Below are 17425 nucleotides of genomic sequence, written 5' to 3'. Positions count from 1 at the left end.
CCACCCTCCAATCGCAGTAAGACTAACGTCGTTGGATAGGTCTTGTCAATAGGAATGACTTTTGCTTTGACAGCTTTGTTGTCATAGTTGTCCGTTCAGAGATACATGACTCATATAAGTTCCGATACTCGTCAGTTCATCTTACTGCCATTGGAGGCTGGACCACCCTCCAATCGCAGTAAGACTAACGTCGTTGGATAGGTCTTGTCAATAGGAATGACTTTTGCTTTGACAGCTTTGTTGTCCCAGTCGTCCGTTCAGAGATATATGACATATAAGTTCCGATAGGGGGTTAATTAAATATTTTCTTGGTAAGAAAAATAATAGCACTGGTGATTCTTTAATTATTTATTATTATAATTACACTATCTACACTATCAGACGAGATCTGGGCATATTGGATAACAATAACTGACGATAAAAAACAAAAAGGGCTTCGGTGGAGGTGTATTCTGCCTCCAATAGCAGTAAGATGAACTGACGAGTATCGGAACTTATAAGTCATATAATATCTCTGAACGGACCACTGTGACAACAAAGCTGTCAAAGCAAAAGTTATTCCTATTGACAAGACCTATCCAACGACGTTAGTCTTACTGCTATTGGAGGGTGGTCCAGCCTCCAATAGCAGTAAGATGAACTGACGAGTATCGGAACTTATAAGTCATATATCTCTGAACGGACAACTGTGACAACAAAGCTGTCAAATCAAAAGTTATTCCTATTGACAAGACCTATCCAACGACGTTAGTCTTACTGCTATTGGAAGGTGGTCCCAGCTCCCATATATTTTTGCCCATCCTCTTTTATCTGTGTTTAAACAAATATCTGCCCCAGCCGGGAATCGTACCCGGGACCTTCGGCTCAGTAGTCAGGGTCACTAACCACTACGCCATTCGGTCGTAATAATTAAATATACATATTAGTGATAGAACTCAGAAAGGTGTTGAGGCTGCTACAACAAGCTAGTCTAGCGGGCTGAAGGTTCTCCCACGATACCATAGACTGTTGGTCTATTCTCCTCCTTAAAAAACAGTAGCAAACAAATATGTAACTGCCATTTTCCATTAAAGGAGAATGGCCATTTCTCTATGGCGCCATGACCCAGAGCGGCCATTGATGAAACATACACTGATGTGTAGTCCGTGACTACAGCATATACTGGTATTAATTTTATTATTATGAGGCATGGGAGAACGAAGATATAAGTGCTGAAAGATCAAGTCTTTCTACTGTAATAGATGTTACCCTCGAGCTAAAAATTGTTTTTAAAAGTGTTCCCGTGGGGATTCCTGGATAAAAAGTATTCTATTTTACTCCGGAATAACGGGAACTTGAATAGAATAAAATAATTTTTGAAATTCGTCTCTTTATAAACATAGGTTTTTGAGTGTGAAATGTGCAAAAATAATTATAATAGGTATTATTTGCATAAATAAAATCATGTAATACATTTTGCGATGCACTATGTATTGGGAATCCCATGATTTACATTATAAAACTTATTTTGCGTGTAATATTCATCAAAATCATATATAACGAAAAAATAAAAATTAATTAATTAACTTTTGAACCCTAATATCTCAAAAACCCCATGGTTTAGATTTTTTTAAATATTTTTCCCTTATAGTAGACCTTTTTATCAATAACTTAAAATAGGTTTGGTTAGTGGCTGCTAACTTACGCAAAGCGGGTCAGATTTCGCCATTCTTCTTTAAACCTCAAACATACGTTCGACATTTACGAGGATCCATTAAAAAACGTTTATAAATAATGCATGCAGCAAGTACTTCATGTAAGGAAATCTTTGTTGAATTTTTGATGTTGAGAACTGGACAACATGAATTTATTAGATAGCGTGAGCGTCGTCGCGTCTTAAAAAACGTTTGTAACCTTTGTAAGAATGCATAGGTAATGGTCGCACATCTGTGTTTGTGACATGAGAATTTAAGCTCAGTTTCTCTACTACTCGTAAACCTTATTTATTTTATCATTGTTGCACAAAATAAATTGGCACAAAGGAGAGCTTAATGCTAGTAGCATTCTCTACCACTTAACCTTTGGTACTTTTGGACTCTTGGCCGTAGCTTGAGACAGCAAAAAATTGTCTTCTACACATCAGGCACCGTGATTTCCTAGTGTAGCCACGTTAGTCGTGTCTGCTTAGTCGGAACAAGTGCCTAATCAGTGGCTACTCGCCGCCTCGGGGGCGATGTAGTTACAAATAAGAGGATTTCCCACAGGGTCGTAGACATGACCAATGATCAGCCGATCCGTCTCCCGTGTGGTTGGGACGTGTTTGTGGACTGATTAAGGTGTCAATTTTGACATGATTCTGGACATAATTATACTTAAGTATATTGAACTTGTATTAATCTGTACCTGTAGAACAAAAGGGATGGCCTGTATGATTACAGTTTCGGATATTTGTTTTCTGATGCCGTCGAGCTAAGGCCTCGAGTTTTAAGACGATATGGTAAACACCGTTTAACATGCCAAAAATCACTCCAATGTATGCACCTAGCTGACCCGCCGCGAGCTTCGCTTTGCCTTAGGATGTTTTCCTATAAGTACAAATGATTTTCCCCGCTAATTCCCGTTCCCGTGGGAATTACGGGAATTCCTTTCTTAGCATCTCTACGGTACCTTATCTACGTCCTTTGTAAATTTGAAGTGCCTGCGTTGATATGTCAGTCAGTTTCTCCTTCATATATTTTTAGATAGGAAAATGTGATATTTGAATACGTAATTATTAATTCAGCCTTTGAGAGTAGAAAATAATTATGTAGAGCAGTGCTGCTTGTAAATCTTTATTCTTACAAATAAATGTATAAAAATACCATATCATTATCATAATTCTAAATTAATGACGAAACGTACAAATGCTCGCTTTTCCTTGTACCTTTTCTTTTAATATTCAGGGAGCATATTTTATTATTTTAGGCGCGACTATCGCAAATTAGAATCGTAAATGAAAATAATTTTTGGGTGAAAATTTCCAAGGACCGAAATTAATTTAACTCTCATGGTCTTTTTCTTACTCTAAAACTTACCTCTAAGTATAATACAATCAATAAAATGTATCTTAATTTTTATTTATAAAATAATAAAATTATTTAATCTTTGCAGAGTAGAATGAATTAGCGATTAATTGAACAGGAATATTTGGAGCCTTACGGTAAAATCGGGAACTAGCCTTTCAGACATAGTTCTTTAAGTGCAGCCAAAGAGTAAAATAATACTACGTTGAAAACAGCGCCGCGGCCATCGGATTTCAGTAGTGTCACGGACTCTACTGTGTTAGTGCATACGAGTGTCTCTATCACCCGTATTAATAAACAAGTAAGTGATTACTTGAGTAAAAGTAAATACTCAAGTACCAATTTTCATTCTACAGTTTAGTAATTGCTTGAAGTTAGACCTGTCAATTCCGATATAGAAAAACTTTCTACTGAAGAATTCTAGCTTCAAGTAATTACTTAATTAAGAAATAACTTAGCAACAATTAATAACTTCTTTATAAATACGGGACTACCGTAGCTCTGACAGGGCTACACGGATTCGTTACCGACGTCGATAACAGCTGATTTGTAACCATGGTGAAAAAATCTGCCAACCAGACTATGCAGTTATAATCTCCAGAATAATTATAATTAGCAAAACCCAACGCTAAAAATAAACTTTTCGCCAATGATAACTCAAACCTCTCTAACTGTAATGCTGTAGTTAATTCTGATCCGGCGCAGCGGGCTCCCTGAGCTTGTTGGGTCGGATTTCCCCAGCGGTGTGCATGTTAAATGATCCTTATTAGCTCGCACCTGGCGCGGACCGGCGAGTGAACTTCATTGCCGACGCTGGCCTTCAGTTTTAGCTATATCTGAACATAGCGACATGTTATTATGTATTATACACTAGCTGTTCCCGCGCGCTTCGCTTCGCCTTAAAAAGATTTCCCGTGGGAATTCCGGGATAATAAGTAGCCTATGTTCTTTCCCAGGGTCTAGACCGTATGCATACCAAATTTCATTCAAATCCGTTCAGTAGTTTTGGCGTGAAAGAGTAACAGACAGACAGACAGACACAGTAACTTTCGCATTTATAATATTAGTTAGGATTAGGATACATTCACGAGCAATTAAAAAGTTGCAGTGACAGTATAATGACGCCGCCGCCGTCTGCAATATTGGAGTACATTTAACAGTAAGGCCCTATCCGCACAGCGAATATTTCGCCGCGCGAAACTAATTCGCGCGAATTATATTCTGCGCTCAAAGTTCGCCTGTTCACACCGCGAATAAAATTCAATTTTTTGGCTGAGACGAAGGGGTAATTTTTTTTCGCGCGAATTTTACTCCTATAGTAAGTATTTAATGTGTTATAGAATTGCGGTAAAATATTCGCGCGGCGAAATATTCGCGGTGCGGACAGGGCTAACTGAGTGTTTGCTAATGAGCTATAAGTAAGGGGTGAGGAGGAGATGGAGTGTCAGTGTTATTAATTTGCTTTGTTTTTGTATGTAACACACCATCTAGTTCGTACATTCTAAAGGCCAGCGGTGGAAATGAAATTCGGTATATTAATCGATCGCCTCCTATCTTTCATCATAGAGCTCTCTAGAGAGTGGAGTTATATTAGACAGAGCAAGAACAAAAACTGAAGTATTTCATTTGCGGTACAAAAACGAATTGCATTTTTTCACTTAAATTAAGAAAAAGAAGCTAAAATGGCTAATATTTTAGTCATTAAATTTTTATGCGCCTGCCTGATACAGAATGGCTGTAATGTTTGACTGGGTTCTATTCTATTCTCTTTGGGGGGTTATTAGTAGGTAAATAAAACTGTCTCTCTCAAATGGAATCATTAGGTATGCATATTCCTTTATAGTCTAAACTGCCCTCCAAAGCTTGGACCAGTAATGAGTTATTAATGTAACTGTCTTCCCATTAAACTTCATTTTTTTTTAATTTACTTCATCCTAACTAGAGATATGCTCGAAGCTTGTCGATTAGACTTTACTTGCAACTGTGTACCTAGTTTGTGAATTAAATAATTATCATTATATCAATAAGTAATGTAGTCTACGTACATTGCACAATATATAATAAAAATGTAAATGGCTGTATAGATAGAACCATATTGTTGGGGGTGGACTGTATTTTGAAAGTCTCCTTCAGGTTTTCCAGTTGTTCTTTATTGTTCCTCTTCTGTTTCCTGAATGACAATTTGCGTACCAAAATGACCCTACTTAAGTACTCAGAATTGGTCACGCAACCGATAGCTGATAAGGTGAGATACTTAACTCTAATATTTACAACCAATGACATGAAAGTATAACAACCTACAAACTATGCTATTCAAAACTATTCTATTACTATCTTATCCTAAGGTTTTCGTCGTGAACATTCTCCCGCCGTCGCTATCTTGCGATTCTACTGGCAGCACGACGATCTTCTTCGTTGGTCGACGTAGCACGTGCCCGTTGCTCGTAGTGATGTCGACGACTCGCACGATGTTGTCCTTCCTTCCTTGTAGACAGCTGTGACTCGTCCTCGGGGCCAGGTGTTGCGCGGGTTGTTGGAGTCGCACACGATGACCAGGTCGCCGATCTTCGGTTGGCTGCTGGTGCTGTGTGGCTCCCGCCGGTGTTGGAGTAGCAGTAGGTACTCCTGCATCCACCTCTACCAGAAGACGTCTGCCAGCCGGTGAGCTCGCCTCCGGTGCTGTCGTGCGGCGTGAACTGCAGTACTCGAGCGGTGACACGAGTGAGTCGTGTCCACTTCGAAAATCGCTCGACGGCAGGTGGGCGTGTCCGAGTGACACGACGGTGCAGCTCTCCTTTTTCTCGATGGTCTTGGGTACTGGTTCCTTATTCTCCGTGGGCCAGTGTTCTTCAGAATGCCGCTGGAACTCGGGCCCGTTATACCATCGGTGTTGCGCGTCGAAGTCGTGCGGCGCTACTCGAGTTGCGTCGGCGGCGACATTTTCAGCTGTAGGTACCCATCTCGTAGACTCTTCGATTTCAGCGAACCTGTGAGCGACGAAGGTCTTGAATGTGCGTGGCTCAGCTCGTATCCACGCCAGCACCGTCCGTGAGTCGCTCCAGAACACTCTTCTCGTGATGTCTTCATAATCGTGTTCCGATCGAGTTGTGTTCGAGATGCGAGTCCCGAGTACCGCAGCCTGTAGTTCCAGCCGCGGTATTGACGTAGGCTTGATTGATGCTCTGTTCTTCGCCATGGTCAGTGTGGCCTTCACGCTGCCGTCTGCTCGTTGCATTCTCCAGTAGGCCGCTGCGGGCGGTGGTTTCGATGGCGGACGGTCCCCTCGTAGCACCTCAGCCGGCGTCTTATGACTGTTAAGACGAATGCCGAGATTGTCTTCATGTACGTGCCACATGAGGCCGAGTGTCTTCTCTATTTCGCTCCAGCCGATGTCGATCGTAGCTGTCCCGGGGTCGGTGATGAGGTGGCGTAGTCTCTCGTTCCATGCCCATCCGCGTAGTTCGAAGCCTGCTCGTCCATGTATCTCGTCGACTGTCTTCGTAACGTGCTGGGCCTCCTCCACCGACGTGAAGCTTTGCAGGTAGTCGTCCATGTAGTGGTTCTTCTCGATTGCTCGGACGGCCTCGGGGTGCGTGTCGGCGAAGTCTCTGGCGTTTCTATTCATGATGAACAGCGCCGTGCACGGTGACGATGATTCGCCGAAGATCACGGACGTCATGCGGTACTCGTCTGGTGTACCCTCCCGCCGGTTGCTGCGCCAGAGGAAGCGCAGCGCATCTCTGTCGCACTCCTTGATGCGTATCTGCATGAATATCTCCTTGGTGTCCGCGCTGACTGCGTAGGGGTGCTGCCTAAACCGCATGACCACCCCAGGAAGTGACTGAAGCAGGTCGGGGCCGGTCAGCAGCATGTCATTCAGGCTGCGTCCATGTGACTTCGCTGCGGCGTCGTGCACCAGTCTTATCTTCTTCTTCTCGGGGTTGCAGACGGCGAAGTGCGGCAGGTACCACGGTCTGTCTTGCGTCGGGAGTGTGGTGGCGGGCTCGGCGTATCTGGACTTCAGCATATTCTCCATGCTCTCTTCATATTTCTTCTTGAGTTCTGGGTCACGGTCGAGCTTGCGTTCGAGGCTGCAGAGTCGTTTCAGTGCTTCTTGACGGTTGTTGGGTATTTTCTCATTTTCTCGTTTCCATAGCAACCGAGTTCCGAAGCGACCATCGGGCAGCCGGCGACTTTCCTCTTCCAGTTTTCTCGTGGCTTGCTCTTCTGGATCTGTCGTCGGTTTTCTCGCTTCGATGCCCAGGGACTCCAGCTCGAAGTAGTGCTTCATCATTTTATTCTCCATTGATACTTCTACGCTCGTGACGTACCCGCAGAAGTTCACAGGTTTGCTCTGTGTGGTGCGGCAGCCGTGCAGTACCCAGCCGAGCTGTGTGCGAGATGCCACAGGCTGGTCACGGCGGCCTTCTCGGACTTCCCTCGAGACAATTAAGTCCCAGTTGTCCTGGCCGATGAGTATTTTCGGCGATGCCCCCTCGTAGGCAAGTTCTTCTTGGATGTCGCTCAGGTGGCTGCAGTCGTCGACTTCTTCTTTCTTCACCGTCTGAGTGATGAAGTCGAGCTTCTCGACTGTGCGTGCGTCTTCAAGCTTGAACTCTTCTTGCGCGTGCTTGCCCCGTATGGTGAAGTCGACTTTCTTGCTCTTCGAGTGTCGAACTTCTTTGCCGCTGACTCCTTGCACCCACATTTGATCAGTGGGGCCGTCGAGGCCGAGAGAGTCGGCCACGTCCGCGTCGATCATCGTTATGGTGCTTCCTTCGTCGAACAGTGCGTAGGTATCTATACTGGAGCGAGGGCCAGTAAGTACCACGGGCGCTATTTTCAAGTAAGCGCGGCGGCGCTCGCTCTTGTTTGCTGCGACGGTCGGCTTCTCTGTCGTGGACGCGGTGACCTCTTCGCGTTTGTCTACTTTCTTGACAGCTTCGTGATGCAGGAGCTTGTGGTGGCTCAGTTTGCAGCCGGAGACACCGCAGGGCTTCGCTTTACATGAGAAGCGGCGATGTGTGCTACGTAGGCAGCGGAAGCACAGCTTGTTCTGTTTCGCTATTTCCCAGCGCTCGTCAGTCGTCTTCTCGGTGAACCTAGTGCATTCAGGTAACTTGTGAGCCTGTTTGCACATAGGGCAGCCGTCCTCTTCTTGCTTGTGCGTGTTCTCGGCGGCGTAGGTACGTTCCGTCTTCTTCTTCGCAGCTTTCTCCCTCACACTCACGGGTGTAGGTGCGCTGTTGTCGATCTGCTCGAGCGCGGCGTATGGGCCGCACTTGTCCGCTTCGTGGTTCAGGTAGGTAGAGAGCTTCTTCAGGTTCGCTTCTTCACCATGATGCGTGAAGTTGTACTCGTACCATTTGTCACGAAGAATTGGTGTGAGTTTCTCGATTACAGTGCGCTCGATCTCCGGGTTGTAGAGGAAGTGCGATTTCTTCAGTGCTTCGATCGTAGCCACGATGTTGGCCAGCTTGCTTGCAAAGATGCACAGGTCACGTGGGCTCTCAGCTAACTTCGGTAGTTTCTTCACTTTGTCGAGCTCGTTGAGTATGAGTGCTTCTGGCCGCCCGAACCGTCGTTCCAAGCCCTGTATAATGACGACAGGGTTCGGATCGCTGATAAGTAGACAGCTGACGGCTTCGAGGGCGGCCCCACGCAGGCTTTTTCTCAGGCGGGCGACGTTTTCTATCTTCGTGAAGTACTTCTCGGTTTCATGGTAGGCCGCACGAAACGGTAGCCACTCGCTGCTGTTTCCGTTAAACGTAGGTAGATCTTGGATGTACCGTGGCGGCTCTCTGTAGCCACCGCCGCTCAGCACACTCTTCAATAGTGCGGCAAGCTGCATGACGTCTTCACTTGACGACTTTTCTTGCTGACGTGCGGGAGGCGCGCGCTCTTCATACTGCGGCGCCTCGACGACCCGTGGCAGTTCCGTAGGTATCCACGGGGTGGGAGGGGCCTGTGTCTGGCCCCTCACGGGGGACGAGCCTCTTGCCTGGCCCGCTGTGAGAGCGAGAGCAGGCGGCGGGGGCGTAGAGGATTGCTCCTGCACCCACTGCTCGATGCGCTCGCTCTTGACGATGATGTCTTCATCTTCCTCGTCGGACGAGTCCTCCGCTTGTATCCGCATGAGCCTCACCTTCGCTAGTTCGGCGGCGGCTTGTGCTTCCTTCTTTTGCGCCTCGGCCAACAGCTCCCTAGCCTCCAATTCCGCGAGGTATCTCTTGCGGGAGGCTTTGGAGTGATGTGACCGGGGCCGTAAGGTAGCTGGCTGCGATGTGACTTGACGCACCACAGTGACCACGCTCGTGTCTCGAGGTGGCGGCGTCGCAGGGCGCTTTGATCCGGTAGCGCTTGCGTTCGCCGCCGACGTGGTCGTGGCGGATGTCTCAGTCACACCGCTTCCCATAGTCGTCGTGGTGTTGCTCGTGCAGACTGTGCTTGATTCGGCGGTACTGGACTCTTCCTTCCGGCTACTGTGGCTTCTAGTAACCGGCATTTTCGTCCTTTATTCCCGTTTTCGGCTCTTCGATAGACCACTGTTCAGTAGGTCTGCCAATTTCTTCCTCTTATCTGGCTTCTCGAAGGTTCGATGTTTCTTCTGATCCGGCTCGAAGGACCAATGTTGGGGGTGGACTGTATTTTGAAAGTCTCCTTCAGGTTTTCCAGTTGTTCTTTATTGTTCCTCTTCTGTTTCCTGAATGACAATTTGCGTACCAAAATGACCCTACTTAAGTACTCAGAATTGGTCACGCAACCGATAGCTGATAAGGTGAGATACTTAACTCTAATATTTACAACCAATGACATGAAAGTATAACAACCTACAAACTATGCTATTCAAAACTATTCTATTACTATCTTATCCTAAGGTTTTCGTCGTGAACACATATTGAAACAAGTGGGCAAACTTTACCGACCGCTCAATTGCTAACTGAAAACTGAAAATTTGTTGAACAAACAAACATCGCTGCTGATCCCGAAAATTAACAACCAATTCACACACGCACTATACAGGGTGTTCATGTAACAGAGCCGAAATTTTATGGCTAATTTTAGGTGTAAAGGTAAACTTAAGATTAGCCTGATAAGCCTAATATTAACCGGGATTAGTGGCTCTTAGCCTCTACGGGTTTTCAATTTACGAAAACGGCACAAGTTCTGGTTTTCTTCTGTTTATCTGCATACATTATCTGTCAAAAGTCATGTCATGTCATGATAGTTTCCGTTAGAGGCGCTAGTTTATATCCGAGAAATGGTAAACTTTTATAGTTTTCGACAAACTATCAAACGTACTTACATTTTTATAACCTATTCGAATTCATGTATCCGTTTTGGAGCAACGTGGCACAGACATACTTATGTAGCCCCTCTTTTCAGTCTGTAAGAGTATTGTGCATGAAACTAGCCTTCATGTTGATTCGCCATCAACTGTACAGACCTACTTATAAACCGGGAGGTCAGCGACTGACAACTTGTCTGACAGGCTAATGAAGTCAGCACGGTGTAAGACCCTAGTCCAGCTACCGTACCGCCACCAACACATTAGCAATTAACAATCAGTCACACAAAAGTCAGATCCATATAAGTTACGTCAGATTTGACAAGCGAGCGAGTGATCGGTGGTGGTAACTCCTCAGCTCTAGTTTTCTTTACCGAAACGCTAAGAAAAGAAAGAAAAAGATGTAGAGTTGGTAAAACATTGGCCATCCTCTGGTCATCCTGTGGGTGGCCCTCGGTAATTAATAGTTGAGAACCCCTGGAGGGATGTTCGGTGAACGCAAACAAAAGTTAGATATTTTCTGTTTTCATTTTGAATTTTGTTTTACACACGTACACAATCATGCCTTGTACCTTGTAAAAGATAAAGATAAAATACTCTTTATTGCACACAAACAGAAACAGTTTCACAAACATAGAAAACAAATAGTACAATCGGCGGCCTTATTACTAAAATTAATCTCTTCTAGACAACCACATAGATAGGAAATAGACAATATGAAAATGGGTAACGTGTGAAAACATAAACTGTATATTAGACACGATATGTACTACATGAATACCTTTGCCTACCTTGCAAGGTATTCATGTAGTGTTGTGTAGTAGGATACAAGTCCAGTATTTTACACATAGACATGAGAACAAATTTCAGTGTTTACAGATTTACATTTTCAGACGCATAAGTACATTAATTTTTTAAAAGGTCAGGTTTTTTTTTTCATTCATACGTATGTACATTTAAAATGTTTTATTCAGCAATGAATTTCATTTATTTATCTACGTCCTACGCATACAGAGTACGGTGATCAACCTTTGATTACAGATTTCATTTAATTAATTAAACACGGTCAAGTAACAGATATAACCGTAAAGTAAATTAGTGAGGCAAAAGTTTTAAGTTCAGGAGCCGAAAGCTACTTGAACACAACCAATACATTTTAGTTATAACTTCTATCTCAACAATGTTTTTCTGAAGAAATATTATAAAAAAAAAATGATTAATGAATAAAGAACTGTCCACTATCCTAATCGTAACTAATCCTAATTAATATTATAAATGCGAAAGTAACTGTTTCTGTCTGTCTATTACTCTTTCCGCCAAAACTACTGAACGGATTTGAATGAATTTTGGTATACATATGGTAATAAAGGGTTTTTCAATAAGGGCGGGTAGATTTTGAAACGAAATTAAACAAGCTGCGTATGAGGTATCAACAATTTTTTTTATTTATTTAAAAGGCCCATATATGCCATTAAGTATGGAAGATGACATCATTCAAATGCCCGCCTTGGCTTCTCACAGTGGCACGGATCCGAGTGGTCCAATTTTCAATGACTTTTCCGCATAGATCGACTGCCTCGGGTTCTGCTGTACACTTTGACGGACCGCCGCGATGTTCTCGGCTGATCTTGTGTTTCTTGAACGTAAAGGTGTGGGTTGATCGATTAACGAACCGGTTGTTTCAAATTTGGCCACCAAACGCTGAAGAGTCGACTGTGAAGGGCCACCACGTCTACCGTAAAATGGGCGCAATGCACGCAACGTTTGCATTAACACTTATTTTGATAATAAAGTTTTATCATTTGTACGCGCTGTTCAATCGTGTAACCTGCCATGGTGATTTGGCATAAGCAACTGAATAATAAGCAAAAGATTTGACAATTGTCACCAAAACAAAATGGCCGCCACGGGCCGCCAAAATCTACCCGCGCCAATTGAAAAACCCTTTATAATAATATAGGCTACTTTTTATACCGGAATTCCCACGGGAAAACATTTTAAGGCGAAGCAAAGCACGCGGGTAGCTAGTAATATAATAATATTAGAATTAAGCCCACCTTTTGTGCATTTATTATATATTTTTGCAATAAAGAATTAAATAATAATAATATTAATATTAGGTATTTGGTAAATGTGATTAACAATCAAGACATGCAGTCCTTCAAAACTTGTCGCCGCCATCTCGAAACTAGATCCAGCTCCTGAACCGTCGTATTTTCTAGATATTTAGGTATAGTGATTCGCGACACCTGTTCCACCGCGGTTGCCATGGCGACGGCCTCCCTCGATTCGATTAAAGCAGTGTCTGGACACCGAGTTAAGTTATTTCATCCCACTTTGCTTAGTAATAGCTTATAATATCTGTAGCAGCTTGTTGTAGATTTATAGTGAGTTTGAAATACAAAATTTAGATTAAAACGATATTAAGAGAAGCAGAAGTTAGGATAACAAATTAAGTGCCAATTTTGCCATAGTGGGTTGGAGCATAACCAGGGATTATTCTTTGACTTTTGACACATCTGTCATAAATTTAATATGGAGATGACGTATAATTAATGAACCAATGGTTATAAAAACCCTGGTTACGATCTAACCGACTATGGCGAAATTGGAGCTAAAACTCTCGCAAATTAAAATACGCGTAGTGAGTGAGCGCGACGCAAAACTTCTGTCACGACTTGGCATACGCGTGCGCGTCTTGCACCCCGTGCTAGGCCTGCTGATCCTATCTGTTACACCACCACGACTCTTAGACAAACAAATCACAGTAAAATAATCACAAAACATACTTTAGGCCGGGAAATCACGAGCAAGCACCTATTATAGTGGCAGTAAAAGTTTTATTCCGGGACAGAGGCATCGTGTCCGGTAGATAAACCGGCTGATTGAAGACCGCTACGTGACCTAGGAAACTTGTAAGCCCTTTTTAGGCTACCTAGGTTCTTGAGGAACGATTTAGGTAATCCCGACTGGAATTAAGTGGTATAACAAGCCGAAAGGGATAACTCAGGGTGTACGGTTTATCACGTACAATCGTACACTAGATTAGTTAGTAATAACATTAGATAGTAATAATGATGCTGATGCACGTAATGCACATATTTAAATACCGTAATAAGATAGAAATAAAGCAGTGATTGTATAGACTTGTATCAGGCGTCTTTCACTCAATCTCCATCACGACCCGACCTAAATACTGTAGGGGGAACCTCTGTCTCCCCTACATTTGGTCCTTCGAGCAGTGCAGTGTTAAAAGACTTCGTTACTACGTGAGTTATCAAGACGCTGCAAACAGAACCAGTGGATATACGGACGTCGCTATCCACTAACATCAACAGAACAAGTGTGTCCCGGGTTGTGAAGAACAGAACATAACAAGCAACATCGGGTCGCAAACAAACAAACAGAACAGAACATAACAAACAACGTCGGGTGGTGAAGAACATAACATAACAAGGGTGCGTCAGGTGGTGAAGAACATAACATAACAAGGGTGCGTCGGGTGGTGAAGAACATAACATAACAAGCAACATCGGGTCGCGAACAACAGTGCCCCGGGTTGTGAAGAACATAACATAACAAGCAACATCGGGTCGCGAACAACAGTGCCCCGGGTTGTGAAGAACAGAACAGAACAAGCAACATCGGGTCGCGAATAACAGAACAAGTGTGCCCCGGGTTGTGAGTAACAAAACAGAACAGAATACAATATTGGGTCGTGAACAACCGACTAGAAATTCAACATGTCATTAACATATGAGGAACTCGTGCTGCGCCAGTCTGATCTATTTGAAACGATAACAACAATCAACAACAACTTCAAGAAGGATGGGGCATCGAGGAAGACTTTGGAATACCTGGAGTTGCGCCGCAATCGTCTTGAGGCGACCTGGAAGACGTTTTCTGAAAATCATGAGCGTATTCTGGACTCCGGTAAACGAGAAGGGGAGTATTTCGAGAAAAATATTTTTGAGAAAGCGGAAAAAATGTACAAAACAACATCTATGATGATAGACACGTGTTCAGCGTCGTCATTATCCGTGCCGATGTCGGGGCGTAGCCCGTCCCCTGCTCCAGTACCAAAACCTGCCTTGGCTCCACCGCCGGTACCTGGATCATCTAAACAGAGGGGACAAGAAAAGGACATCGAGTGTAAAGCTTACGTTCGAGCTTTGACACGAACAATTCTAAGCGTGGACATAGACGCTTTGACAGAAAAATGGCAACTGGAAGATAAGTTGAAGGGAATCACCTCGCGCTGGGAGGCATACGACGGTTATTTTTGGAAACAAGGGTTGATAGAGCACAGGGGGTCATTATAAACAACTTTGGTTCTAATTAAGTCATTTTCTTTTTTTTTAGCTTCGACATTCAAAATGTTTAAAATATATAGGTATTGCATCTTCTCTATAGGTACCTAACCTTTTCGGAAAAACTTTTCGTGATTTTTCAAAACTCGTAGACTGAAAGTTGTTGACTCCTTGATGCACCCGCTTTCTGCTTAGTATACGACTTTTGCAACACTTTGTACACCTTTTTTATAACACCCTGTATATTTTAATGGTGTTTAAATAATAATTTTAATGTATGCATCCAGTAAGATGACAGCAAAAGCCTTTGCCTTAAAAAGCCCATACAAATTACAAATCCCCGTTTCTGTTTACTAGCGGCGGAACCCTCGTCACCGGCACCATGTATCATATCTGTAAGGCTGGGTGCACACTTAACATTTCGTCGCTATACTACAAAAAGCCTTGTACAGTCAGCTGCATAAATAGCTATACACTTTTGTACCTTGTCTAACTCACAAACTGACAATTCATTCATTCAAACATTGACAGTTTCTTAATGAGGTAGGTAGTATGACATGGTACAAAAGTGTAGAGCGACTAATGCAGCTGACCGTACCTCCTGCGGGTTGAATGGCAGAAAATGCTTTTAGCATTAAGTCTACCTGATTGTACGTTATTTCTATTGCAAATTGTGCAATAAAGTATAAAATAAAAAGCAAAAACACATGAAAGTTTATCAAAACTGTAAGTGTTATAAATTCCATAGCTACCTATAATCATATTATTTTTTTTTAATTCTCTTCCATCCATAGGTTATCTGTTAGAGATTGCTATAAGCAATAAGGCCGCCTTTTTGTACTGTTTTTATTTTTAAGTTTTATTTTTGTACTCTGCATGGTTGCGCGGAAGCAGTGGACCAGAGCGGCACAGGACCGGAAGAATTGGCGTACAAAACAGGAGGCCTATACCCAACAGTAGGCGATAGTCCGCGATACAAGGCTTATGATGATGATGATTTGTACTTTTTCTGTTTGAGTGCAAATAAAAAGGCTTTGTAATTTATTTTTTTCAAGAAGTAAAGTAATACAATATAACCAGGGTCGTTTTAACTATATGGACGGTAGTTGAGTAAAACTCTTTAATTTAGGATCACACACACACATATTTTATTTGAAGTATTTGAAGTCTTATATGGTGGTTGCTAAACACAACCATACCGCGATGTAGCATGTGTCACACCAGCGCCATCTAGTGAGAATCGCTGTTAACAATTTCTTTAAACAGACGGACTGGTGGCTGGTGGCTGGTGGCCTGCCGCCTCCAGTGGACGCCCAGCCTTACCGTGCAGACATTAATTCTGAATATTTATGCTAAGCCTCATCGAAAATATATGAAACTTGAACATGTGTTTGCGTCTCGCTAACTAGGCCACGCGCGGGATTAGCTCATTGTGAGACTGAGCTTCCGCCGACACGGAAAGAGATCTTTCAATCAAAAATAAGACTTTTATTCGGCATTTAGTTGAGACTTATTCTATCATTTTGCTAACTGTACCTAAAAATAGAGTCTGTATTTTAAAGGAATACTGTTATGTAATCTTAAGTAACCATGGTGTAAATTTTGTAGTATTTTTTTTGGGATTGCCATTAAGTATATGTTTTTAATACCCAGGGGTCTTTTTTATGGTGACCTTAGTGACCACCCCTGTCACCCACCTTTGTAGCTACATAACCTGGGACATCCTGTATATGTAGCGCCCGCCAGTTTAAACCCCACGCCTCCCAACTGAAACAGGCTCCAACAGCATTCACAAACGCACAGACGCACAAACCGCTATTTAAATTCAAAATTGGAACGGGTGCCGATTCCGAAGCGCGGTTCGAATAAATCTCCGGTTGTCATCGTCTCGAAGCAACGCCTTTTCATTTGCTACCCCCCCCCTGCGACCCCCCGCGCCCCCGCCGGTGAGGTAGTGGCTCATTGCGTTTTAACTTTAACCCGGAATTGGACTGCGATCTTGTGTGGCGAGTTGAGATGGGTAACGGTTTTATACATGAGGCCTATCGTGAAGTCAAAATGAAACAAAATTTACGAATTTGAATCTGAAAATGGTTGTCTAAACAAGGTAGCAATAGGTACAATGGCTTTCCGGAGGGCTTCTCTTCGTTTTTCTGCGGGAACCAAGGGATAAAAAGTAATCTATACAGGGAGTCAGATTATAAAATTTGATAAGTAGTTTTTTTCTGAAAAAGTACACAACCTAACAACCGATCTGAAGTGCACCAACAGGCAAACCTAGCGCTAACTACCCTTATCGAAAATTTACAATATGATCTCTAACACTTCGTTTTGTGCAGGAGGCCCTAGGGCAATAAAAATATTAATAAGGAACTTAGAATAACAAAATACCTCATTTTAGTACTGCATCTTTGTGAAAGGAGCTCCGTTTCCTTTAATATATTACCTCGGTTATCACATTAAAGAATGCCTTCTCAGAGCTTGTATAATTTTTATAATATTTCTCTTTACCACATTTTCCGAGAGCTTAAATTTCGCTCTACCTTTTAAAAGCTTTGCAGTTTTTCCACCTAAATATTTCTGTAGAGTAACGCTAGGCAGAGATAAGTTAGAACGGTGGCTTTGTACACTCAAATTCTTCCGTTATAAAATGTCTTTGTTTACTGAAATTCTGCAGGTTTTTATTTACTTCTTATTTACCGTGCTCGCTATTCGCGAATAAAATACTTGGGCAAAATGAAGGATATACAATTGGGTACATTAAAAGAGTTGGGATACCTATATCG

General features: G+C 43.0%; 1 protein-coding gene across 1 annotated transcript; it reads right to left on the bottom strand.

Moving 5' to 3' along the window:
- Window positions 1-5376: 5376 nt before the first annotated feature.
- Window positions 5377-9546, bottom strand: LOC125489543. Its single transcript, XM_048625577.1, has one exon. The coding sequence runs from the start codon at window positions 9544-9546 to the stop codon at window positions 5377-5379; it is 4170 nt and encodes a 1389-aa protein (XP_048481534.1).
- Between the last annotated feature and the right edge of the window lie 7879 nt (window positions 9547-17425).

Source organism: Plutella xylostella, chromosome 14 (genome assembly GCF_932276165.1).
Source record: "Plutella xylostella chromosome 14, ilPluXylo3.1, whole genome shotgun sequence".
NCBI classification, from domain to species: domain Eukaryota; kingdom Metazoa; phylum Arthropoda; class Insecta; order Lepidoptera; family Plutellidae; genus Plutella; species Plutella xylostella.
The sequence above is the reverse complement of the archived record's forward strand: the minus strand, read 5'-3'. Positions and strand labels throughout refer to the sequence as shown.